At 34.0% G+C, this 26,895-nt stretch overlaps 1 protein-coding gene across 5 annotated transcripts in view; it reads right to left on the bottom strand.

Moving 5' to 3' along the window:
* SMC5 (structural maintenance of chromosomes 5) overlaps positions 1-26,895 on the bottom strand; it is a 96,477-nt gene that overhangs the window by 48,574 nt on the left and 21,008 nt on the right. For 4 of the 5 annotated variants that reach the window (XR_014247837.1, XM_082403646.1, XM_082403647.1 and 1 more), the window contains exons 4-8: positions 15,621-15,783; positions 14,473-14,607; positions 12,768-12,908; positions 11,203-11,364; positions 10,332-10,403 (exon numbers count right to left, since the gene is read on the bottom strand). Coding sequence is in view for 4 of the 5 variants with exons in the window: in XM_082403646.1 (XP_082259772.1) it covers positions 10,332-10,403; positions 11,203-11,364; positions 12,768-12,908; positions 14,473-14,607; positions 15,621-15,783 (673 nt within the window). In the remaining variant the exon portion in view is untranslated. Of the gene's footprint in view, positions 1-10,331; positions 10,404-11,202; positions 11,365-12,767; positions 12,909-14,472; positions 14,608-15,620; positions 15,784-16,366; positions 16,457-26,895 lie in introns of all 5 variants that reach the window. The other variant, XM_082403649.1, reaches the window with a different exon arrangement.

Genomic DNA, 26,895 nt, shown 5'->3' with positions numbered 1-26,895 from the left:
TCTGATGTTGACCTGAAAAACTGAAAAGCAGCCTGATGGTCCCATGTCCTTCTAGCTAAATTTTCTGAGTTCTAACTTTAACTCATTTGCCACCTTCATCCAAGAAACTACCATAACTAACTAATTCCATCACACCCATGTTTAGCTCAGGCACAGTAAGTCCAAGCCTCCTGGATCATGCATGTTCGCTAGGATACCATCCCCACTACTGCTCTCTATCTTCAATTTCTCTGAATGTTCTCTCTTCTTGTTCTACCTAAAACTTGGCTATTGGAAGATACTTCTCCCTAGAGACCTTTCAAATGGTGACCTTTTCCTGCCATAATTCTTCAGAGCACTTCAGGACTCAGAAGTGGGGAGGGTATCCTCATCAATCTCCGCTGTACTACTTCCTCCGTTAATTGAGCCTCACTTCAGATCTTTGAAGATCATATGATCAGACTTTACCACCCATTACCTTTGCTATGTTAACTACCCTCCTCAAAGTCTTTCCTCACCCTCTTCATTCATTGATGCCTTTAGCACCTGACTCACTGTCTTTCTCTCCATCATTATGCTGGCCATAATGGAACTCCAACATACATACAGAAAACCAGTCTAACTCTTTGGCCTCTGTGTTCCTTGACTTCTTCAACTGTCTTTTCCTGAACACCACCTCAGCCACCTTCTCCTACAGTTATGTTAGATTATATCTATAGTTATATCTCTGACTAGATCATGTAGATCACCAAAAATCATACCACCTCTGAAAACTATTTCCACAATCCTCCTCTTTGATCACCATCTCCTTTCCTTACATTTTACTTACTATGGTCTTCCTACTCCAACTATCCTTTGACTGCATAGGGTCCTGTAATCCACTGACCCTACTACCTTTTCACAATCCACCATCCCCCTCATTTCTTTCCTTAACTGGCTGAGGTTCCACAACTCTAGAATCACTCCCTTGCAAAAGCCTCTTGAACCTCCACCATTCCTATGTCACATTAGCAAGGAAAAAGCTTAGTCCTTATTAAACCTAAATATATACTTTCTATTTATCTGTATCTAAACAACTGAACTAATTGGAGAAACTCTTGAAAACAGGTCTTACTTCAAATTTATGGCCACAAAACTTAAACAGGCACTCAGAACTCTCAGAAAAACCTACTACATTTTTCTAATAAATGTATGCTCTCATTCTGAGATGAATTCACATCTTTTCCTCCTTCCTCAATCTTATATTGCTAAAGGCTCTCTACTCACCCAGCTAATGACCCTGTCTCATATTTCATTAACAGCAGTGTTAAAATCAGAGTACTCTGATCAGAGTACTTTTCCTCCTTTCAAAACCATCAACCTACCTCCGTCTGTACTCACTCTGCTTTATCTTATACAATGTAAGGAGAGTTCTTGTAGCTACCTAAATCTACCCCTCCAGGGCTACTCCAAGCAGTGTTTCTCAAATTATTTATGGTGAAGAATCATTAAAATAATTCTAAGTAATCACAAGTCAACTTTTATCAATTACAACTACAAAAAATTGCTAATAATCATTTTGGTCAATTAGCAATAATCAATTGCTAATAAAACAGTTTGGCAACTCCTTCAAAAGTTATATGTACACCTATGATAGTCACTTCTAGGAAATTATCCAAAAGAAATGAGAGCATATGTTATATTACATAAGAACTTGTACAAGAATACTCACGGCATTTTTTGGTAATAGCCCTAAACCAGAAACAACCTAAACGTCCATCAACAGATGAATGGATAAACAAATTGTGATCTCAAGAAAAGTGCAAAAAAAAAATCAAAGTGAACAGAGATAAAAATACAACATATCCAAATTTGCAGGACACAGGTAAAGCAGTGATGAGAGGAAAACTTATAGCATTAAGTGCATACACACAAGAAAAGAGGAAAAGTCTCAAATCAATAATCTGAGCAGAACCTGGAAAAAGAGCAAAACAAACCCACATCAAGCAGAAGAAAGGAAGTAATAAAAATATGAATGACCTTAATGAAATTAGAAAAATAACAGAGAAAAGCCAATGAAACAAAGAGCTGGTTGTTTGTAAAAAAACAATAAAATTAACACACCTCTAGCAAGAATGATCCCCACCCTCATACCCCACCAAAAAAAAAAAAAAAAAAAGACAAAGTAGACACAAATTACCAACATCAGGAATGAAACAGGGTTAACAGTATCACTATAGAACCTACTGACATCCAAAGGATAATAAGAGAATTTATGCACACATAAATTTAACAATTTAGACAAAATGGACCAATTCCTTAAAAAACCCACTAATTACCACAATTCAACCAATACGAAATAGATTATTTGAATTGCCCTGTAACTATTAAGTAAATTGAATTCATAATTTCAAAACTCCAAAAACAAATCTCCAGACCCTGATAGTGTTATTTGAGAATTATTCAGAATATATAAAGAAGAAATAACACAAATTCTACACAATCTCTTCCAAAACTGAGAATAGGAGGGAACACTTCCCAGTTAATTTTAAAAAGCTACTTATTATCTTGATACCAAAAGCAGACAAGTATGAAAAGAAAACCACAGAATATCACTTCTGAAGATAGACACAAAAATCCTTTAAATGTTCGCTAACAGAATTCAACAATACGGAAAAGGAGTTATAAACTTATACACCATAACCAGGCAGAGTTTATTTCAGAAATGCAAGGTTGATCTGATATTCAAAAATAAACGTAATCCATCATTTTAACAAGCTAAAAATGAACATGTGCATGATCATATCAATAGATATGGAGAAAAAGCATCTGACAAAATCCAACACTCACTCATGATATTCTCAGAAACACAGGAATAGAGCAGAACTTCCTGAACTTCCTCATCTATAAAAAACCCTACAGCTAACATTATACTCAATAGTGAAAAAATGAATGCTTTCCTCCTAAGACCAGGAACAAGGCAAGGATGTCCACTCTAACCATTCTTATTCAACACAGTGCTGGACCTTCTAGCCAGTGCAATAGGCAAGAAAGGAAATAAAGGGCATAAAAATCAGAATGGGAGAAATAAAGCTGTCTCCATTTGTAGATGACATGACTGCTTATAAAGAAACACCCCAAGTAAACCATTAAAAAAATAAGGAACAGAGAAAAAGAAAAATCAAAAGAAAAACTTGGGTATAATCCAACAAAACATAGAGAACTTATATGCTGAAAACTACAAAATGTTGATGGAAAAAAATCAAAGATCTAAATAAATGGAGACATACCGTGTTCATAGTTTGGAAGATTCAACATAGTAAAGATTTCAATTCTCCCCAAATTGACATACGTTTAATGCAAGTCCCATTAAAATCCTAGCAACATTTTTCTGTAGATATAGAAGAGATTTGGCTGTCAACAGGAATGGCAAAGGAACTCTGAAAATCCTCTCCTCCAGAAAAGTAATGAAAACATTGACAAAAATTATCAAAATTAACTCTTTCAGAACTCTGGAATTTAACCAAAGGCTTTTCAACAAGCCGGAGGGCATTTACTCAAGAAAAATGCTCGAATCTTGGTAAAAACAACAAGCTTTGTGGTGTTTTGAACATGCCCTATTCCTATTCCCCTCTCCTCAGTTCCTTGGCAGCCTTGAAAACCAACAGCCCACAGTCATAGTGAAATCAGCAGCCTAGGAGCTATGGGAGAGATCACAAAGTTAGAGAACTTTCACATTCTCAGTCTCAGAGAACTATCGTTATCTGATCTGTCTGGCAGTTTCCAGGAAAACCTTACTTGCAAGCCTTGTCTTCATTTGACCTGACTCCATAGCTTGCACACTGCAAAAGACCCTTTTCCTTGGAGGAAGCTGCCAAAAACAATCAGTGGCAATTGTTTAACAACAGAGCTGCCTGGTGTGAGATAAGTGTGGCAAACAATAAGCTAACCAAAAAATTTAAAAAGAAAAAGCTGGAGAATACGATGCCCATAGGAAGTTTTGGTAGCTCCTGGGAATCTAGAAGGCCATATGCATGCTTGAGTTCGGACTGTGCATGGCCAAGGCTGTATGCATGCCCTAGAAAGACCTGAGGAGGCCCTTATCTCTCACAACATTCTGTGCAAACAGGAAGTGAAAGCTGAAACAGAGTTGTAAACTAGCACTGGAAGTTAACCAAAGCTTTCAACAATTCAGGGAGTATTTGAGGACAGAATCTTGGTGGAAAGTGAAAACAATGCCTGGCTGAGTGTTGAAGGTGTGAACCAACATGCATTCAGAGACCCTCAACAAAGACTGGGAGACATACTAGATTGGGAGACATTATAGTCATTTGAGAAAATGCTTATCCAATAATTAGCTGACCACTAACTAACTGAGCAGAGACTTTAGTAGTCACATATGACAAAGAATACAGAATTCACAGAGTTAGGAAAGTAATTAAAAAAAAAAAAACAGCAACAACATCATCAGCAAACAAAAATAACACAAGCCTGGGTGAAAGGAGGACAACTGATTTCAGAGTTGCCACATCCTGCTATTTAAACTTTACAGTTTCAACAAAAAATTAAAACACAGTCAACAAAACAAGAAAGTATAACCCATACACAGGAAAAAAAGCAGTCAACAAAAAATGTCCCTGAGGAAGCCCAGAAATAGTTACAAAATAATGACTTTAAGACAGCTATTTCAAATACGTTCAATGAACTAAAGGAAAACATGTCTAAGGAAAAGAAAGTAAAAGAACAATGTCTTATTGAATAGAGAATATCAATAGAGAGAGAAATTATAAAAAAAGAGTCAAGTAGAAATTCTCAGTTGAAAAGTTCAGTAACTGAAATAAAAGATTCACTAGTGGAGCTCAATGGCAGATTTGAACATGCAAAGCAAAGATTAAGTGAGCTTGAAGATAGCTCAATTGAAAGTATTCAGTCTGAGGAACAGAAAAAAAGAAAAAGAAAAAGAAATAGAATGTAGGACACCATTAAATATATCAAAATATGTGTAATAGGAGTCTCAGGAGGAGAGAAGAAAAAGAAAGAAGCAGGAAGAATATCTGAAGAATAATGACCCTAAGCTTCCCAATTGTGATGAAAAACATTAATCTACACATCCAAGAAGCTCCATTAATTCCAAGCAGGATAAACCAAAGGTGACTCACATCTAGAAATTTCATAGTTTACTGCTGAAAGAAAAGGAGAGAATTTTGAAAGCAAGAAAAAAGTAACTCATCATGTACAAGGGATCCTCAATAAGATTAACAGCTGATTCCTCATCAAAAACCATGGAGGTCAGAAGGCAGTGGGATGTTATATTCAAAGTACTGAAAGAAAACCAAGAATTCTATACCCAGCAAAACTATCCCTCCGAAGCAAAGAAAAACTTAACACATTCCCAGATAAACAAATATTGGTAGAATTCATCATTAGCAGACCTGCCCTACAAGAAATACTAATGCAAGTCTTTCAGAATGAAATGAAAGGACACTAGACAGTAACTTGAATCTACACAAAGAAATAAAGAGCACCAGTAAACGTAACTACATATGTAAATAAGAGATAGTAAAAATGTATCTGTTGTTTGTAACTCTTCTTTTCTCCTATCTGATATAAAAGACAACTGTTGTGGTATAATAAAAAATATATACTTGGTCTTTGTCCCCAGTTCCTGACTCAGAGGTCTTAAAAACCTTAGAATTTCCTGAGTGACAGAAGTGTCTTTTGTTATTCACACTAAGCCCCTTTTGCAGATACCTGATTTTATGCTAATAAGATGACTCTTGGCAGGGCCCCTATACAGCTTCAGAATAGAGACTGATTGCCAGAAGAACAAACCACATGATTAAGGGGTTGGAACTTTCAGCCTCACCCCCTGCCCTCAAGGAGTAGAGAGAGGCTGCAGATTGACCTCACTCACCAACAGCCAATAATTTAATCAATCATATCCAGGTAATGAAACTCAATAAAACTCTTGAACAACATGGTTATGGAGCTTCTGGGTTAGTGAACATGTCCATATGGTGGGAAGGTGGTGCACCCAGAAAGGGATTAGAAGCTCTGCACCACTATAACCCCCCATACCCTTGTGCTATGCACCTCTTTCATTTGGCTGTTCCTGAGTTGTATCCTTTATGGTAAACTGGTAATTGTTAAGCATAACATTTTCCTGAGTTCTGTGAGTCGTTCTAGCAAATACTGAACCTGAAGTTGGCGGTGGAGGGGGGTTGTGGGAATCCCTGAATTTGTAGTGAAGTCAGAGAGAAGAGTAGGAAATCTGAGGTCTGGGGAATTGAGACTGGCATGTAAAGCCAGGACTGTCTTGTGAGACTGAGCCATGAAATTGTAGAATCTGCTTTAATTCCAAGTAGTTAGTATCAGAACTGAAATGAATTATAGGACACAAAGTTGGCGTCAGAGAATCACACAATTATTGCCACAAAAATGAAACTTATAAAGAGATAATTATAAAACTACGTTGATAGGCTTATAATGATTAAAAATGTAACTGGTATGACAATAACACAAAGGAAGGAGAAGGGAATGGAGCTATATTGGAGCAAAGTTTGTATACTACTCAAGTTCATATTAATATGAAATAGATTATCATAAATTAAGATGTTATTTGTAATTCTAAAGGCAGCCACTAAGAAAATAGCTCAAAAAATACACAGCAAAAGAACAAGGGAATTAAAATGGTACAATAGAAAATATTTAACACAAGAGTAGCCCCTGCTCGCTGCAATTAGAGAAAGCCTACACACAGCAACGAACACCTAACAGAGCCAAAAATAAATAAATGTACAAATAAATAGAATATATGAAATACTGTTTCTCTATGGCTTAAAAACTTTCAAAGCCTTCTTATAGTTTCTCACTGCATTTACAATCAAATTCAAATTGCTTTCTTTTTTCTTCAAGGGTCTACCTAACATAGTCTCTGCCTACCTCTCATATCTGCTACTTTTCAGGAACAATACACTTGTCCCCTGGTATCCTCAGAGGATTAGTTCCAGCACCTCTCCATTCCCCCCACCCTCTACAGCTACCAATATCCACAGATGCTGAAGTCTCTTACATAAAATGGCATAGTATTTGCATACAACCTACACGCATCATTATGGGATGCAAAGGTACATCATTATTGTAGTTTTAAAGCTGTACATAAGACATACTTTGTTTTTACTGTATGCTTTTACGGAGTGATCTATTCCCCATCCCAAAGCAAACATAAACAAAATTAGATTAAATGTAAAAAATTTTTTAAAAATCATCTCTAGTATAATGTAAATGCTATGTAAAAAGTTGCTGGTGTATAACAAATTCAAGTTTTGCTTTTTGGAACTTTCTGGAATATTTTTTTTTCCCAAATATTTTTGCTCAGTGGTTGGTTGAATCCACTAATGCAAAATCCATGGACATGGAGGGCCAACTATATTAGACCCAGGAAGACACTGAGGCAGACTGTCAAAGTGCTAAGGAAAAAAAAATTTGTAATTTAGAATCCAATATCCAGCCATATTAATATTCCATAGTAACTGCAAAAAAGATAGTTTGCAACATACAGGGACTTAGAAAGTTTATCACCCAAAGAACGTCTCTAAAACACCTACAGAAGATAGCCAGTAAGAAAAAAAACCCCCAAATTCCTACCTCTTCAAAAGAAAGAATCATAAGAAGTGTGATATAAGCAGTAACATGATCAAATAAGTCAATAAATATATTATTAAGTCTAAATAAATACAGATAGTAGAAAATAACATCTTAAAAAACTGACAAGTAAAATTTCTGATGACACTGGCATGAAGTGGAGAAAAAAAGAAATAAAAGCCTGCTAAGATTCTGATCTTAATTAAGTAGAATGAAAATACTGATTAACTTTTTTTATTAAGAAAAATATGTTATTTAAACTTTAAGAGTAATCAGTAGAATAGGCTTAGAATATATAACTTTAGGGAAAAAAAATGGAATAAGAAAACCTTAATCAACAGCAACAGAAAGTAGAAAGGGCAATAGGAAGAATCAAACAAAAAGCATAGGAAGTAGAAAACAATGGTAAATGTGAACTGGTTAAACTCCTTTACTGTATGAAAAAGTGTCTCTCACACCAAATTGAAAAAATTACAAAGCAAAACCCAGTATATGTTATTTTAAGCAGATAAAATAAAAACATGATGCAGAAAGAACAAACAATAAAGCTTTAAAATCTAGAAAGCAAGAACTAATACAATTACAAGGAAAAATAGACAAATCTACATTCACAGAAGAAGGTATTGATACTTTAAAATGGATGTCAGGTTGGTAAGAAAAAGAAATAAGTAGAACATTTGCATAATTATAGTAAGCCTGATATATATATAGCTATATATCTATATTTACAGGTATAAAAAACCACCCCTAAAGACAGAATACATTCTTTTTGAATATATGAAGAATACCAACAAAACCAAATATAAAAGTCCAAGAGAGGTTTCCAAAAATTCTAAAATAAAGTCATAAAGGCCACATTTATTAACCATAAAGCAATATAACTGGAACTACACATTTTTTAAAAAGCTTAAAAATTCCATATCCATGTAAATTGAAACAGTAAGAACTCCTATGTAAGCTTAAACAAAAACATTTAAATGAGAATTATAAAATCTTAAACAGAAAAACAGTACATATCACACATATGAGATGTATAACCAAATGATAACCAGAAAAAAAATTTATACCCTAAAATGTATTAAAAATTAAGAAAGGCTAAAAATTCAAGAACTTACAAAAGTGACAAACTGGCAATTATGATAAGGGAAAAAAAGAAAACATTGGTTTTAGGAGTACTAAACTACTTAAAAGGTTGGCATAATACTAAAAAAAAAACCAATTAAGGATGGAATAAAATAAAATTTTAGGTCAATCTCAGATGGTGCAAAACAATCCTAAAAACAAGATTTTCTATTTGAATCCAGGAACGTATTAAAATACCAAGTAAGATTTATGACAAAATGCAAGGATGGTTCAATGTTAGACAACCTATCAACTTAGTATTCCCGTTTGGGGTTTTAAAGGTGAATCTTTGTGCCTTTTTCCTTCTAAACTCTAACTAAATAACAGAAATGGAGCAAAAAGGGCTCAATCTCACAAGGACAAAAGGAGTAAGGGAGGAGACATCAATAACTGGAGATTTCAATAAATATTCAGAAGAGTAAAGGTAGTAGAGGGACAACTAATTTAGCAGCCTATTATAGGAACCACAGTGTAAAGGGTGAGTGAAAGAGAAAGAAACAAGAAAAGAACTGACTCTTCTTAAAAAAAAAATATCCTGGAGACTCTTAGAACTAGGAAATTTCAAGTATAAAGACATTACATATTAAGTAAGATTTTTATGGAAAATGTTATTTTATATTGGGGAAAGTAGAGTGCGGCACTGGGAGCTACTTCTGAGTTCTGCAAGTCGTTTAATTTTGTGGAGTCTCTATTTCTCCACCAGCTATTTGTATACAATGGTGACTGCCCTGTACATACTTTAGAGGGATTTAGAGAAAGGAGATTTTGCTATAAATACATTATTGTTGAGCCTTCCAAAGTAAATTAAAAAAAAAAAAAAAGAGAGAGACACACACACACCCCACATAGAGAATTACCCCTACCAACCCTACACTAGCCTCCTACCCCAATGCCTTCACACCACCTCTATGCACACACCTTGAGCACTAATGCTAGCAAGCAAGCTTCTGTCATGAAAATGTGAGGTTTATTCTCTGGAGAAGTTAAATGAAAGCGGATTGGAACTTGAAGATAAAGGCATAGGAAAAGGGGTGAGGCTGAAAACTGAGAGATTAACGTCATGCTTTAAACACCAGGAATGCTTCAAGACATGCATCTATCCCTAAGAAAGGTAATTCAAACTTTAGTTTCTGAATGGTCCTGGAGAACAGAACTCCAGATACATTTGGGGATCCGTTAGCTAAAAAGCCCACTTTCTTGCCCAATTATCCTAAAATAATTTTGTCATCAAGTCCCATCCATGCACAATGAATTTATAATCAGCTTTTTAAATACCCAACTCTTAATATAAACAAACAACAGAATAAATCCCTTATAATTTAATTTCTGCTATTAAGATAACTAAATCCAATTTTACCATCACCCTATTAAATACATATCTATTGCACCCTATAATGCATACCTATGAGTAGTTCAGAGCCATTTTCCCCATTTATCCTCTGTGCAAGTGCTATACTTCCAAAGCTTAGTTCCCCCTCACAGATTAAGAAATAGAGAATGAGGAGGATCTCAGACAATTCCCAAACAAGAAGGTGTCTCATAATCTACACCTGAACACAAAAGTTAGGGCAAATTAACATAACAAAAATTTCAATACAAGATCTTACATGTTTATCTTTCCTTTCTATAACATCTTGCTTTTGTTTGCATTTTTGAGATGTCTCCTTAATATCTGTTGCCTGTAAGATTGAACCAGAAGAGGGGAAGTTAGTTAAAAATTCAAGCAAGGCAATTATGTGATCCCACTCATCCAAATATTAAGTTGCTATGTAAGTTTACCCACAATGATTTTCCATGATTTCTTTCAAACTAAATTCACAATTATCACCCAAAATACCAACAATTATTTGAAAATCTATGAAAGGTTATTCATATAGATATTAAAAACAGCTGCAGCAATATGCATACATATGTTTCTGTATCTCTTCACATTTATTTCCTCATGTTATTTTATCCTAGAAACGATTATATAGAATTGCAGGGTCCATTCTCAAAACAATATCTGACTCCAAAATCTCACCTAAACGTTAAAAGCCATGATCACAAAAAATTTAAATTTACATTTTCAAAATATCGGGAAAATTCCATATGCCATTATATTATTTATTCCAAGAAACATCAGGATTTTTATATTACATTCCTCCAAATGGGTATATAGTTACAAAGCATGTATAATAAATTCACAAAGGGAGTTAAATGTTTCTAGGAATACTACTCTGATCCTCCTGTTATTAAAAACAATCACATTTCATTTTTCTCTTTTTATATCTTGGAATTTCTATAGAGTAGCAAGCTCCTATAAAGTAGCAAGTGATGATTAGGACCTTGAAAGACCTGTGGTAGTAGAATTCCTAGTAAAAGAACTTAAGGAACTAAAGTTAACAAGTAAATCTACAAAACATTTTAAAAGACCTGCAAAATATTTTTGTATTTGCTAAAATAAAATACAGGAAATCCAAAATTGAGCCAGAAAAGTACCTTCTCTTTGATTCGAGCCTCCAAATTGTGACGCTGCCTTTCAGTTTCTTCAATACGTTGTGTTATAGGAATCTGCCCTTCTTTAAGTTTTCTGACCTCATCCTTTGCTCGGTCCCGAGCTAATTTTACTTCTTCATATTCCTGACGAACATTTTCATATTCCTTGTAACGAATTCAAGAAAGAGAAGTTAATGCACTCCTAGCTTAAAGTAACACAAATACTAAAATCAAGGTACAAGCAGAAACCAAATCTATGAAAAAGACAGTTTTGAATCCCTTTGGCAGGTCTATTAATAAAAAATTTGCCCTCTGAAACAACTTGAGAAATAGTAAATACCAACATAATGATTAACTCAGTGATACTCACTGAGCACTTATCTCTATCACTAGGGCAGACTCTCTGTCTTCCATCCCTTCCTGTTATTGAAACTTACATCCTAACGGCTTCTAACACTAGGATCTCCTCTAGTCTCTCAATAAAGAAGGGATTCAAAAACATATAAAGAACCAAAAGAAACTCAGTTATGAAAAATAAAAATGAAAAAACAAAAGTAAAATGGCTCAAGAGAAAAACAAAATATAGCATCCAGGTGAAAATGATGCTTGTCACGTCACAGGAATTAATAAATATTTGCTAAAAAATTTAAGTGGAGTGCTAAGAGAGCATATAGTAAGAATGAATGGGATGAAGAAAGGTAAGAAAAGAATACAAATAAACATTACAGTAAATCAAAAAAAGGAAAAAATGAAAAAAGATTGAAATCAATCTTGAAAGAAAAGGGAGAAATCAAAAGACTTCAAAAGACAAACATAAAGCAGGTGCAAGAATAATAATGGACATAGGATAAACCTAATCAAAATGAGCTGAAGAAAGAAAAAAGTTTAAGAAAATGGAATTACGGAAAAGGATAGGGTGAAGCAGGGGTGGTGGGGTTAGGGTGGGTGGGAGAAGGTTCACAAATAAAGCCACATATTTCTCCAATCTAATAATTATTTCCATCCTAGCCTTAAAAACATTATTAAACTTTCTTATTTTGTTCCACCCACTGAAAAGTAATGTACTGAGGGAAATGAATCTTTGGCCCAAACTGGTTTTAAACAGTATACATCACAGAGTGACTAAAAACAGGAGCCTCAGTAAGCTTATGAAGCATAATGAGCAGAAGATTACAATTAATATCCTTCAACTTTGTCTGTAGCTGAAGCTGATATTAGTAGCACACTCAAAGTAAATTCTGTGACCTGAGGACACTCAAAGATTTAATTTTTACATATGTAAACATTTTTAGCTCATTAACATTTTATAAAACAAAACTATCTGTTGACTCAAATCTGGAAAAATTAAGGGCACAGACTTAATCAACTGTTATCTGTTATGCAATAACAACAACATAGAACACAGTTATATAATAACACAAAGAAAGAGATAAATGTTACTATGTATGATATACAAAGCAAAAATGAACAAAAGCACCTAATTTGAATACACAGTAATTAATGCCTTCTTTATAACTTTTCTGCTAATTAAAGAATCACTATTTTCACCTTTAATAACTCACACTTACCACCCATGGCCTTTTTGCTTCAAGCATCTCAATCAAATCTAAATGTCGCTTACGTTCATAAAACCTCTCCACATCTTGTTTATATCTTTCATTCCTCTGAACCATCTTCTCTAGATATTCAGTTTTCTCTTTGCATGAGGTCTAAAATAAATATTTATTTAACAATTAGTTTAACTGAAGAAAGACAAAAGGTCAAAGCTTTTAATAATGAAAAATGTACAGTGCTAGCAAAATTTCACAATAAATGATTCCATAGGAGTTCTTAAGAACTGTGTGAAACTAATGTGCACACCTGAATTCTGGTCTAGGTTCTACTATTTATTAATTATGGGACTGTGAGGAAGCCCTGACACAACTCTAAGCCTGGACTCTTCTTGCCTAAAGAGAAGAGAGGTATCTGCCCCATTCACCTCAAGGGTAGAAGCAACTCAACTTACTATAGGTGAAAGCTCAACAAAAGCTCTAACATCACATACAAATGAAGAGTGGTATTATTATGATTACTATGTTATAAATACCAATGACTGAAGGACTTAGAAATGAGATAAAGGAAAGCTAAAATTCAGCCTTTATATTGTGAATTAACAAATGCCAAAAATGTACTCAGAGCTTAGTAGAATACGTTTGTTTTCTTTCAGCGTTTGGTAGGTAGTTTCAGTGAGTGTTTCAGAGGGGTGTGTTAAGATTGTTTGACGTGGGGAAAAGTAAAAGGACCGACAGAGTATATAAAGTAGGATAAAATAATTACGACTCCTTTGGCCATTCACTCTGAATAAGTATAACAATAAAAATAGTATTAAATTATAATAAAACTCATTATCAAGTATAGGCAGTTACAGTTTAAGAGAAAGCATTTGTTTACAAGACTTCTCATTACAAAAATTTACTGAATTTATTTTAGCTGCTGAGATACGGAAAATGATTCATTAAATAAAACACCTTTTCAAATGATATGATATAAAAGAACATTTTAATTTATTTATTAAAGGTGAAAATAAAAAATCAAACACTGCAACTAAATGTACAGTTCTTTTACAAAGTCCATCCTCACACAACTGAAAAAAATATGAGAACTGGCTCAACAGAGACACTATATTAAAAGCTACATATCTGCTGTATTACCCAAAGCCTTACACAGTGCCTGGCATACAGCAGGTGTTTAGTAAATACTGAATGAATAAAAGAATAACACTGAAACTTACTGAGAGAAAAAAAATACTTTATAATACTATTATTGGTTCTTTAGAACAGGGGTCCCCAATCCCCAGTCTGTGGACCGGTAGCGGTCCGCGGCCTGTTAAGAACCAGGCCGCACAGCAGGAGGCAAGCGAGTGAAGCTTCATCTGCTGCTCCCCAACGCTCGTATTACTGCCTGAACCATCTCCCACCCCTCACCCCGTCCATAGAAAAACTGCCTTCCATGAATCCGGTCCCTGGTGCCAAAAAGGTTGGGGACTGCTGCTTTAGAAATTCAATTAATAACATATATTTGATGAAATGATAGTCAAAAATGTCAAACTTTATATAAAATCCATTCCCACTTTTTGTCACCTAACTTAATTAATGTTAGCAACAAAATCCTAGGTGGAAAAAAATCACAAATATATGAATACACTCAATGAATCAGAACTACTATTTACTTTCCCACATTTTGAGACATAGAAATCAATGACAGACACAAAATGAGTTGTCTATTTATAAATACCTCTAGTTGTTTTTCTTTCTCCCTGAAGTTTTTGAGTTCACAGTGGTATTTGTGCATTTCTGGAGGACCAATTGACTTCTCAGTAGCTTCAAGGAGTTCAATTTTACTGAGTTTAGCAAATTCTCCAACTTTATCCTAGAGCAAAAACCTTAAATATCAGTTAATATTATCGTTTATAAATATCTTCAAAACATTTTTCACTCAGTGATACTTGTCAAGAAGAAACTCATTTAAAAGAAAAAAACCCTTTATTTTGAGATGTGAATCTTAATATAAACCCTGTCCTTCATATATCATTCTTTAAAATAATAAACTTAGGGTATAAACTGTCATCTTTTTGAGAACCTTAAAAAAATTTCGATGTCAATATTTCCAGGTTGAAAGTTCTATACACATTTAACAAATAGTTTGGAAATAAAAGAAAAAATACTCCCCTGGACTGAAATGATTATCTACTACACATAATTTGGAATGGAATACTAGAAGTTAAAAAAAAAAACACAGAGCAATTTTAAACATCTACTTCTGTAGATAGTCTTCTATCAGCTGATAAATACTTGCAAATTTTAACTTCTCTTTCACTTGGACATAGTAATCAAATCATCATTGTTTCTGAAGAAAAAAATGAACTATAATTCAGTCACTAGACTGCATTCAAAGACAAATTTAAAAGATCTGATTTTAACATATAACATGCAATATCAGGATGTTTTATTTTTACTAAACAAACTTAAAATATGAAAGGTTTTTAGAAGGCACACCTATAGATTTAAAAGTCTTAGTATATAAAATATTTTATACAAATACACTGATTAAGAAGTTGTTTATTAACAAAATTTTACGAGTCTATGAATGGGAGCACACAGCTGTTCAAGTTACTCTCTGTACTTAAAAATAATACCTTTATTTCCTTTACAATACTTTAACAGACTTATTAATTGATTATTTCCAAATTACTACAAATTAGTAAGATTATACTGTAAGAGATGAGATGCTACCTTTTACAAAGAACTGTTAGTATTAAGACCACTATGCTCATTTTAAATAGTAAACATTACAATACTCTTAAAAAGTATTTACATTCTTATATGACATAAAGAGGAAACATACACAAAATTTTCCCACCTTTACATTTAATTCTCTCATACCTGAGGTAGAAACTGGCAAAGATTGCCCACTTGAATATTTAAGGCTGCAACCTGCTCTTCTACTACTTTCTGAGTTGTAGATTTTTTGTTGATGAACCAAAAGGACTGATTTTTTGCCACATCAATCTCACGAGTGATTACAAGATTTCCAGATGTCCTGAACCTAGTTAAAAAATAAATTAAAAACCTTTATACTCAAAATACATACATTATTTTAGAAATAAAATTTCTAAAATTCTCTTGCATCAAAGATTGCCACATAGGATTATTATTATAATTTTTACTCCTTTTGACATTTTGGCCCCTCCAAAGAAGGAAAGCCTGACATTTTATTAGTGATAATACGTAACTGACCACCTGCAGGTTATTACTCTTTCAACATTTGAAATTATTTAAACTGTTAAAATAAAAACAAATGCCAATACTAATTCCCAAACACTGCCAGAGGAGTTATTTATCCTTTAATCATTATGCTACACTCCAATCACGTGTGTTGACTACAATTTTAAATGGGTTGGTATATAAAAACATGTAACAGTTAAACCTCGAAACTCTCTCTACTTGGAAAATGTATGAATGAAAACTAACTCTTACATATGCATTTCCAGACATCAAAATCAGCCTGCCCATACAGGTGGCCCATGGTTTCCTCAACTTACACTCCACCACTCTGAATTCAGAGGAGACTGTACCACATGACTATAAGGAACATTAAACAACAGAAAATCTGAAAGAAGGGTATTTACTTATTTCTTGCTTTTAAAAGTACTACTGCTTCACACCTCCTATCTATTCATCCATCTTCTTCACTGGCAATCAGCAGCATGGGAAGAAGCCTGGGACCACCAGAGAGACAAGGTGCCATTGTTGGGGTGTGTGTGAGGAGAGGGGTGGGACTGCCATAGAAGTTCCTTTCTCTGCACGCGTGCTTTCAGGCGGCAGGGCACCACCTACAAGAGCTCCAGGGATGGGTGTGAGCTACCACTGCCATCTAGGACTCCACAGATGGGTATGGAGTGCTGCCGCTGCCAAGGGTCCCATGAGTGGGTGCTGGTTGCTTCCCCCACCTCCTGGAAGCGTGCACGGGCAGTGCACCTGCATAGCCCCTATCAAGGGATAACAGCCAGTACATGCTGAGGAAAGAGACGGCAAGCATCCAAACCAAAAGCAACCCTCACACCAAAAAAATATTAAATGCACACAAGCTACACAGGGACACTCCTGCATATAATTAGCCCTCCAAGACTACGGTACATAATTGTTTCTCCTAAACACACAGAGTAAGAGAGATATAAGAGGAACCATTCCCAGTGAAAAGACCGAGAGAATTCCCCTGAAGGAACAATGAAACAGACCTCTTCAGTCTAACAGACACCAAGTTCAAAAAGAAGGTAACAAAAATACTGAAGGAATTAAGAAAGGCTATCAACAGGAATGCAAATTACTGTAAAAAGGAAGTAGAAACTATAAGGAAGAGACAAGAAAAATTAGAAAATTCACTTGCCGAGACAAAAGTTGAGCTAAAGGCAATGAATAGCAGAATGAATAATGCAGAAGAAAGAGTAAGTGATCTGGAAGATAGAATAATGGAAATTACCTGATCAAAACAGCAGACAGAAAGCCAAATGGGAAAAAAAAAAAAGAAAGCAATATAAGAGACCTATGGGATAATACAAAGCATGCCAATCTACATATAACAAGGATTCCAGAAGGAGAAGAAAGAGAAAAGGGAATTGAAAATGTATTTGAAGAAACTACTGAAAACTTCTCAAACCTAAAGAAGGAAACAGATATCCAGATACAGGAAACAGAAGGTCCCAAACAAGATGAACCCAAACAGACCTACATCAAGACATATTATAATAAAAATGGCAAAAGTTAAAAATAAAGAGAAGATTCTAAAAGCAGCAAGAGAAAAGCAAAGAGTTAATATCAAGGGAACCCCCCTAAGACTATCAGCCGATTTCTCTACAGAAACACTGCAGGCCAGAAGGGAGTGGCAAAATATATTCAAAGTCTTAAAACGGAAAAATCTGCAACCTAGAATACTCTACCTAGCAAGATTATCGTTTAGAATAGAAGGAGAGAGAAAGAATTTCTCAGACAATCAAAAACTAAAAGAATAAAGCGATACTAAACCTATCCTAAAAGAAATATTGAAAGGTCTTCTCTAAATAGAAAAAAGCAAGAAGATATAGGAAGGAGGAAATCACAATTGGAAAGTAAACCACTTAAATAAGCCAGTATACAGATCAAAAAGAAAAACAATAAAAGACCTATTTGTGAAAGCTACGATAAAGACAAGGAACAGCAAAAGTATAAACATGAAGATGTAAAAAAAGGACATCAAAATCATAAAATGTGGGGAAGAAGAGTAAGAAAATGTAGATTCTTTTTTTTTTTAGACTGTGTTTGAGCCTGTATGACTATCAGTCTAAAGCAAGCAGATATAAGAAGGGGTTAACATACTTGAAAAACAGGGCAACCATAAATCAAAAACATACAATAGATTCACAAAAACCAAAAAGAAGAGAACACAAGCATAAAATAAAAGAAAGTAATCAAATCACAAAAACAAAAAAGGAAAGGAAGAAAGAAGAAACATACAATCAACTGGAAAACAAGGTTTAAAGTGGCAATAAATATATATGTATCAATAATTACCTTAAATGTCAATGGACTAAATGCTCCAAAAAAAGACACAGAGTGGCCAACTAGATGAAAAAACAAGAGCCTACAATATGCTGCCTACAAGAGATCCACCTTAGGGCAAAGGACACAAACAGACTGAAAGCAAGGGGATGGAAAAAGATATTTCATGCAAACGGAAATGACAAGAAAGCGGGAGTCACAATAAGCGTATCAGACAAAATAGATTTTAAAACAGAGGCCATAAAGAAAGATAAAGAAGGATACTATATAATGATAAAAAGGTCAATACAAGAAGAGGATTTTACCCTCTTCAACATATATGCACCTAATATAGGAGAATACAAATACATAAAACATACTAGCAGACATAAAGGCAGAAATTGATGGGAATACAATAATAGGAGACTTTAACACCCCACTCACATCAACAAACAGATCTTCTAGACAGAAAATCAATAAGGTAACAGAGATCCTGAATGATACAACAGAACAGTTAGACTTAATTGATATTTTCAGAACATTACATCCAAAAAAAACCCAGAATACACATTCTTTTCAAGTGTACATGGAATATTCTCTAGGACTGACCACATACTAGGGCACAAAACTAACCTCAACAAATTTAAGAGTACAGAAATTATTTCAAGGATCTTCTCCAACCACAATGGCATGAAACAAGAAATCAACCACAGGAAAAGAAATGAGAAAAAAAAATTACATGGAGACTAAATAACATGCTACTAAAAAATCAATGGGTCAATGAGGAAATCAAAAGGGAAATTAAAAATACCTGGAGACAAATGGCAATGAAAACACAACCATACAAAATCTATGAGAGGCAGCAAAAGCAGCTCTTAGAGGGAAGTTCACAGCGATACAGGCCTTCCTCAAAAAATAAGAAAAACCTCAAATAAACAACCTAACCTACCACCTAAAAGAATTAGAAAAAGAAGAATAAACAAAACCTAAAGTCAGCAGAAGGAAGGAAATAATAAAGAACAGAGAGGAAATAAATAAAATAGACATTAAAAACACAACAGAAAAAAATTAGTAAAACCAAGAGCTGGTTCTTTGAAAGGGTAAACAAAATTGACATGTCTCTGGCCAGGCTCACCAAGAAGAAAAAAGAGAGAATCCAAATAAACAAAATAAGAAATGAAAAAGGAGAAATCTCAACCGATACTGCAGAAATACAAAAAACCATAAGAGAATACTATGAATAATTATATGCCAACAAAGTTGACAACCTGTAAGAAATGGACAACTTTCTAGAAACACAGAGCCCACCAAAACTGAATCAAGAAGAAAGATAATTTGAACAGATCTATCACTAGAGGTGAAATAGAATCTGTAATTAAAAAATAAAACAAAACAAAAAAACTCCCTACAAACAAAAGTCCAGGACCAGATGGCTTCACAGGCGAATTCTACCAAACATACAAAGATCATACTTATACTGATCCTTCTAAAACTCTTTCAAAAGACTGACGAGGAGGGAACACTCTCAAAGACATTCTATGAAGCCACCGTCACCCTAATACCAAAACCAGACAAAGACATCACCAAAAAAGAAAATTATAACATCTTTGATTAGTATAGATGCAAAAGTTCTCAACAAAATATTAGCAAACCAAATCCAACAATACATAAAAAAGATCATACACCATGACCAAGTGGGATTCATCTCAAGTTCACAAGGATGATTCAATATATGCAAATCAATCAATGTTAATACACCACATTAACAAAACAAAAGTCGAAAACCACATCATCATCTCAATAGATACAGAAAAAGGATTTGACGAAATTCAACATCCATTCATGATGAAAACTCTTACCAAAGTGGGTATAGAGGGCACATATCTCGACATAATAGAAGTCATTTATGACAAACCCACAGCCAATATAATACTCAGTGGTGAAAAGCGGAAAGCCTTCTCACTAAAACCTGGAAGAAGACAAGGATCACCACTCTCAACTCTTCTATTCAACCTAGTATTGCAAGTCCTAGCCACAGCACTCAGAAAAGAAAAAGAAATAAAAAGTATCCAAATTGGAAGGGAAGAGGTAAAATATTTACTATATGTAGATGACATGATAGTATACATAGAAAACCCTAAGGACACCACACAAAAGCCACTAGATCTGATAAATGAATTCAGCAAAGTAGCAGAATACAAGATTAACATTCAGAAATCAGTTGCATTTCTTTATATTAACAATGAAATATTAGAAAGGGAATGTAAAAAAACAATCCCTTTAAAAATTGCACCAAAAAAAACCCTTAGGAATAAACCTGACCAAGGAGGTGAAAGACTTATATGCTGAGAACTATAAAACATTAATAAAGGAAATCAAAGAGGATTCAAAGAAATGAAAAGATATCCCATGCTCTTGGAGAGGAAGAATTAATATTGTTAAAATGGCCATCCTATCCAAAGCAATCTACAGATTTAATGCGATCCCTAGCAAGTCACCCATGACATTTTTCACATAACTAGAACAAATAATACAAAAATTTATACGGAACCATAGAAGACCCAGAATTGCTAAAGGAATCCTGAGGAAAAAAAACAAAGCAGGAGGTATAACCCTCCCAGACTTCAGACAATACTACAAAGCTACAATAATCAAAACAGTGTGGTATTGGTACAAAAACAGACATATGGATCAGTGGAATAAAATAGAGAGCCCAGAAATAAACCCACACACCTACAGTCAATCTTTGACAAAGGAGGCAAGAATATAAAATGGGAAAAAGACAATCTCTTCAGCAAGTGGTACTGGAAAAGTTGGACAGTTGCATGTAAATCAATGAAGTTAGAACACACCCTCACACTATGCACAAAAACAAACTCAAAATAGCTTAAAGACTTAAATGTAAGACATGACACCATAAAACTACTAGAAGAGAGCATAGGCAAAACATTCTCTGACATAAATCGTACAAGTGTTTTCTTAGGTCAGCCTCCCAAGGCAATAGAAATAAAAACAAAAATAAACAAATGGGACCTAATCAAACTTACAAGCTTTTGCACAACAAAGGAAACCATAAACAAAATGAAAAGACAACCCACAGAATGAGAAAATATTTGCAAACAATGTGATTGACAAGGCCTTAACTTCCAAAATATACAAACAACTCATACAGCTCAATAACAAAAAGACAAACAACCCAATTGAAAAATGGACAGGAGACCTAAATAGATATTTCTCCAAAGAAGACATACAGATGGCCAGTAGGCACATGAAAAGATGTTCAACATCACTAATTATTAGAGTAAATGCAAACCAAAAGCACAACAAGGTACCACCTCATGCCGATCACAATGGCCATCATTAAAAAGTCTACAAATAAATGCTGGAGAGGGTGTGAAGAAAAGGGAACCCTCCTACACTGTTGGTGGGAATGTAATTTGGTACAGCCACTAAGGAAAACAGTATGGAGGTTCCTCAGAAAACTAAAAATAGAATTACCATATGATCCAGCAAGCCACTGCTGGGCATATATCTGGAGAAAACTATAATTCAAAAAGATATATGCACCCCAATGTTCAGAGCACTACCATTCATGATAGCTAAGACATGGAAACAACCTAAATGTCCATCAACAGATGAATGGATAAAGAAGATGTGGTATATATATACACAATGGAATACTACTCAGCCATAAAAAAGAACAGAATAATGTCATTTGCAGCAACATGGATGCAACTAGAGATTATCACACTAAGTAAGTCAGAAAGAGAAAGACAAATACCATATGATATCACTTATATGTGGAATCTAAAATATGGCACAAATGAACCTATCTACAAAACAGAAACAGACTCACAGTCATAGAGAACAGACCTGTGGTTGCCAAGGGGGAGGAGGGGTGGGAGAAGGATTGGCTGGGAATTTGGGGATAGTAGATGCAAACTATTACATCTAGAATGGATAAACAACAAGGTCCTACTGTATAGCACAGGGAACTATATCCAATCTCCTGGGATAATCCATAATGGAAAAGAATATAAAAAAGAAGGTGTATATATGTGTATAACTGAGTCACTTTGCTGTACAGCAGAAATTAGCACAACATTGTAAATCAACTATACTTTAATTAAAAAAAAAAAAAAAGAAACAAAAAGGAAAAAAGAAACCATCCCCAAAAGGCTATACTGTCACTGTGAGGGTAAACTAGAATTACTCCATTACCTCCACCACCACCATCACCCACAGCAAGGCAAACTTGCCTGTATCAAACTATGACTCGAACTGGAAATGAAGAAAAATTTTACCCTGAGAGTTACTAACCCCAAGTCACTCTCAAACAGATTTGTATCTTGAAGTTACATGACAGACGTAAGGAGGTTCAAAAACCCTCAAACTGAGAATTCTGTGTATTGAGATACTGGTTTAAAAGTATCCAATGATCTCTAACAGAAGTTAACAAAAATTCTCTCTGCAGGAATCTACCTTTATCATCAAAGAGTTTAACACAGATAAAGTTCCAAGAGAAAGGAGAAGCTCGCTGGAAACACACACGCAAGAAAACAAAGCTTCAAGAGTAAGAACTAGCAGAAATAGAAAGTAAAATCATATTGGAATCAAAGGACTCAAGTATAAATACGTTTATTATATTTTAAGAAATAAAAGATTGAAAATATAAATAAATGATATGAAAAAGAACCAAAGAGAAATGGATCTAGAATGCAACGTAGACATAAAAAGATGAAAAATATGAAAGATGTTAAGAGACATGGATGACTAAGAAAGCCTAATATCTGTCTTGTAAGAGTTCTGGAAGGAAGGGAGGCCAAGAATGGGTCAGTGGCAGTATTTGGAGAAATAACAGATAAGAATTTTCCAAACTACAGATTTAAGAAGAAATCACAGCAAAATAAATAAAAAATAAATCCACACATAAATATATGTGAAACTATAAAACACCAAAAACAATTACTAACAAAGAAACTAAGATTAGATTCACAACAGAAGACAATAGAATACTTTGCATGTGCTGAGAAAAGATCTATCAGTGTAGAATTTTATATAAAGCAAGTACATCTTTCAAGATTTAGAGCAAGATATTTACAGACAAAAACCGAGTGTTAGAAGAGCTTCATTAAAGGAAACTTTAAAGACTGTCCTCTGGCAGAAAGTGATCCCAGAGGGAAGAAAACAAATGCAAGAAAGAATGAAAAGCAAGGCAAACAGAAAATATGTGGTGTAATTCTAAACAAACATTACAGTTTAAGTTAATAATAGTTATTATGTCTTGAAGAGTTTAAGAAACAAGACAGAATTAAAGTAGCATATAAATTCAGAAAAAAAGTTATAAAAAGCACTCTAAGATATTTATTCAGTAGAAGATGAAAATTTAATTAAGTCTAGACTCTATTAAAGTATTTGTTAAAAATTCTAATAACCATTAAAACAAGAGAACAATGCATAATTTCCAAAACAATAAAAAAAGAAAAATTAACCAAACAAAAAAATCCAAATGAAGGCAAGAGAGGAAACAAATACTGAAAAGTGGGCCAAATTAAAGGCACAGAATAAGGCAGTAAAAATAAGTCCAGATGTATAAGTAATTACAATAAATGAACTGTATGTATTATTTAAAAGACTATATGAAAAACACCACCCAGCTATCCTTGTTTAAATAAGATAAAAAAGATATTAAAAACTTGAAATGAATGAAAGATAACCAGGAAAATATTTAAAGAGAAAGCTGCTAAGTACATTCATTAATAGCAAATTAAACAGATTCTAAAGCAAGAAGCCTCGAAAGATGAAGAAATCAGCACATAACAATAAAGAATTCAATAATGTCCTGAAAATATATAAAGCAAAAATTGACAGAGAACAAGGGTAACTGATGAATCTACATAAAGGGATAGTGTAATACACTTTTCTCAGTAATTAAGGAATTGATCTGACAACTGCAATCAGCTAAAATACAGAAGATTTAGCAATATAACTAATAAGCTTGAACTAATGGACAAATACTGAACATTGCACATACAACAGCAGAATTCTCATTCTTTCAACCAAACAAGTAACAATTACAAAAGCTCAGTACAAGTAATAAGTCTCAACAAATTTCAAAGGATTGAGAACATAGAGACCATCTCTCTCTCTCTCTCTCTCTTTCTTTTACCACACTATTATCAAAGTGGAAATCAATACTAAAATATAACAGGAAAATCACTACATTAGAATCTGAAACAACTTTTAATTTATGAACTCAAAAAGAAAATGAAAAAAAAATTCACAACTGAAAAGTACGAAAACACAATATACCAAAATTTGGGAGATGGAACTAAAGCAATACTGAGAGGGAAATTTTTAACCTTAACTATTTATATCAGGGAAAAAACAAAAGACTGAAAATTAGTACAATAAATATCCATTTCAAGAAATTAGAACAAAAGAAACCAAAAGTTTAAAGAAAAATTAGTAAAGGTAAGAGTAAAAATTAATGAAATAGAAAGCAATGATGTAAGACAGAAATAACAATGCAAAAAGTTAATTCATTAAAAAAGACTAATAAAACTAACAAATCAATTTTTTCCAAATCATGAAAAAAACATGAATGAAAGAGGGGAATACAACTACAGAAGACACTTAGATAATATATATTATATCTGAGACAACATAATACAAATTTAATAAAGTTACATAAGAAGCTATTATTCAGCCCAATAAAATTAAAAGCTAAGATGAAAAATTCTTTTAGGAAAGTATAAACTACCATGATGATTCAAGAAATAGAAAAACTAAATAATCCATTATCATTAATTAAATTAAATCAATAGTTAAAAAATTAAAAAACAAAAAAACTCGAGGCCCAGATGATTTTATCAGTAAGTTTAACCAAACCTTCAAACAACAGATATTTCACAAACAAAATACAGATGTAAAAATCCTAAATAAAACATTAGAAAAGCAAATCTAGCAATGCAAAAATTATGACTATACTGCATTTATTCTAAGAATGCAAAACTGGGTGAATATCAGGAAATTAACTGAATTTAACAATTAAAATAATATGATCAATTCAATAGATGCTGATAAAATTCATTAGCTAGTCATAATTAAAAGAACACCAAATCAGGAACAAAAAGTAAATGGTATCAAGGAACCAAGTAAGTGGTATCTTCCAAAGTCCTACAACAAATACCTCATTTCACTCCAGCCACATTACCATTTTTCTGTTCCTCAGAAACAACAAATTTAATTCTGCCCTAGATCCTGAGCACAAACTATTCCATCTGCCTGGAATACTCTACTCCCAGTTCTTATGGTTCTCATTTAGTTCTCAACTCATGAATATTCTCAACAGGCCTTTCCTGAACATTCAACAGAAATAAATAAAAGCACCACCTCCCCTAAACCTTGCCAAGGCCTAAAATGAGCTAAATCTAATTTAAGTTCTTTGTCTTCATTTTACTCGACCTATCAGCAACACTGGACACATATCACTCCCTCCTCCTCAAGCCATCGAGCCATTCAAAGTACTGCTTTCCAGGTACTATATTCTTCTGACTCACTAGCATTCCTCCCAGTTTCCTTTCCCTATATTCAGCCTCTAAATGCTGCAGTACAACAGGGTCTAGCTCTTAGACTTCTTTGCTTTGTATCTTCTCCCTTGGAGATTTCAATCACCCTACTGCCAACTCCCCAAATGCATTATCTTTGGCCCAGACTTCTCGCCAAACGACAGGTTAAAAAATCCAATTGCCCATTCAACATTTCTACCTGAATGGCTATATAGGCATCTCAAACTTTACTCTGTATTTTACTGACCCTGAAAAGCATCGGTTTTTGTTATTGTTCTTTTCCATCTTAACATTTCTGAAACTGGGTTGCGCATTTCAAACCGTGTCATAGTTCAATTGGAAGCTGCATTTTACAAATACTGCCATCTTAATTTGATGAAATATAATTTACTCCAAAATGAGCTTCTGATCTTACCCTAAAACATACTGATGCAGGTTTCATTACCTCAGCTAACAGAAACTCCACTCTTAAGCATGCCAGATTATCTATATATGTACATGTCCTCTTTGATGCCTCTCTTTCACACCCTATATTCAATTTGTGAGCAAATCCCAAGCTATTTTAATTTCTCTTAAGGTTATTATATTCATCACTACATTGGTATCCTTGCTTTTGCCTCTGTTTTCTATTTTTCACACAGCAACCTAAATGGTCTGGTTAAAATTTAAGTTAGATTATGTCACCTCTCTGCTCAAATCCTGGTGGCTTCCCATCTTATTCAAAATAAATGCAAATTCCTTACATTGGTCCACAAGGCCTTATGAGCTGGCTCCCTCCCTGATATTTTCAGAACTTACCTTTTCCTGTTCAATGCAATCCAGTGACTCTAGGTACCACTTCAGAGTCTTAGCATTAACAGATTCCTCTACCTGAAATGCTGTTTCTCCAAATATCTCCATGCTCATCCCCTTATTCTCTTCAAGTCTTTGTTCAAATACTTTCTCAGTGAGAACTTTCCTGATCACCTTATTCAATACTGTAATTTCCACTCTAGCATTCCCTATGTTCTCTTCCTGCCTCTACTTTTCTACATAGTGCTTATCACCATCTAACATATTTTATTATCTATTTG

This window comes from Balaenoptera borealis (assembly GCF_965194805.1).
Source record: "Balaenoptera borealis genome assembly, chromosome: 8".
Taxonomy (NCBI): Eukaryota; Metazoa; Chordata; class Mammalia; order Artiodactyla; family Balaenopteridae; genus Balaenoptera; species Balaenoptera borealis.
The sequence above is the reverse complement of the archived record's forward strand: the minus strand, read 5'-3'. Positions and strand labels throughout refer to the sequence as shown.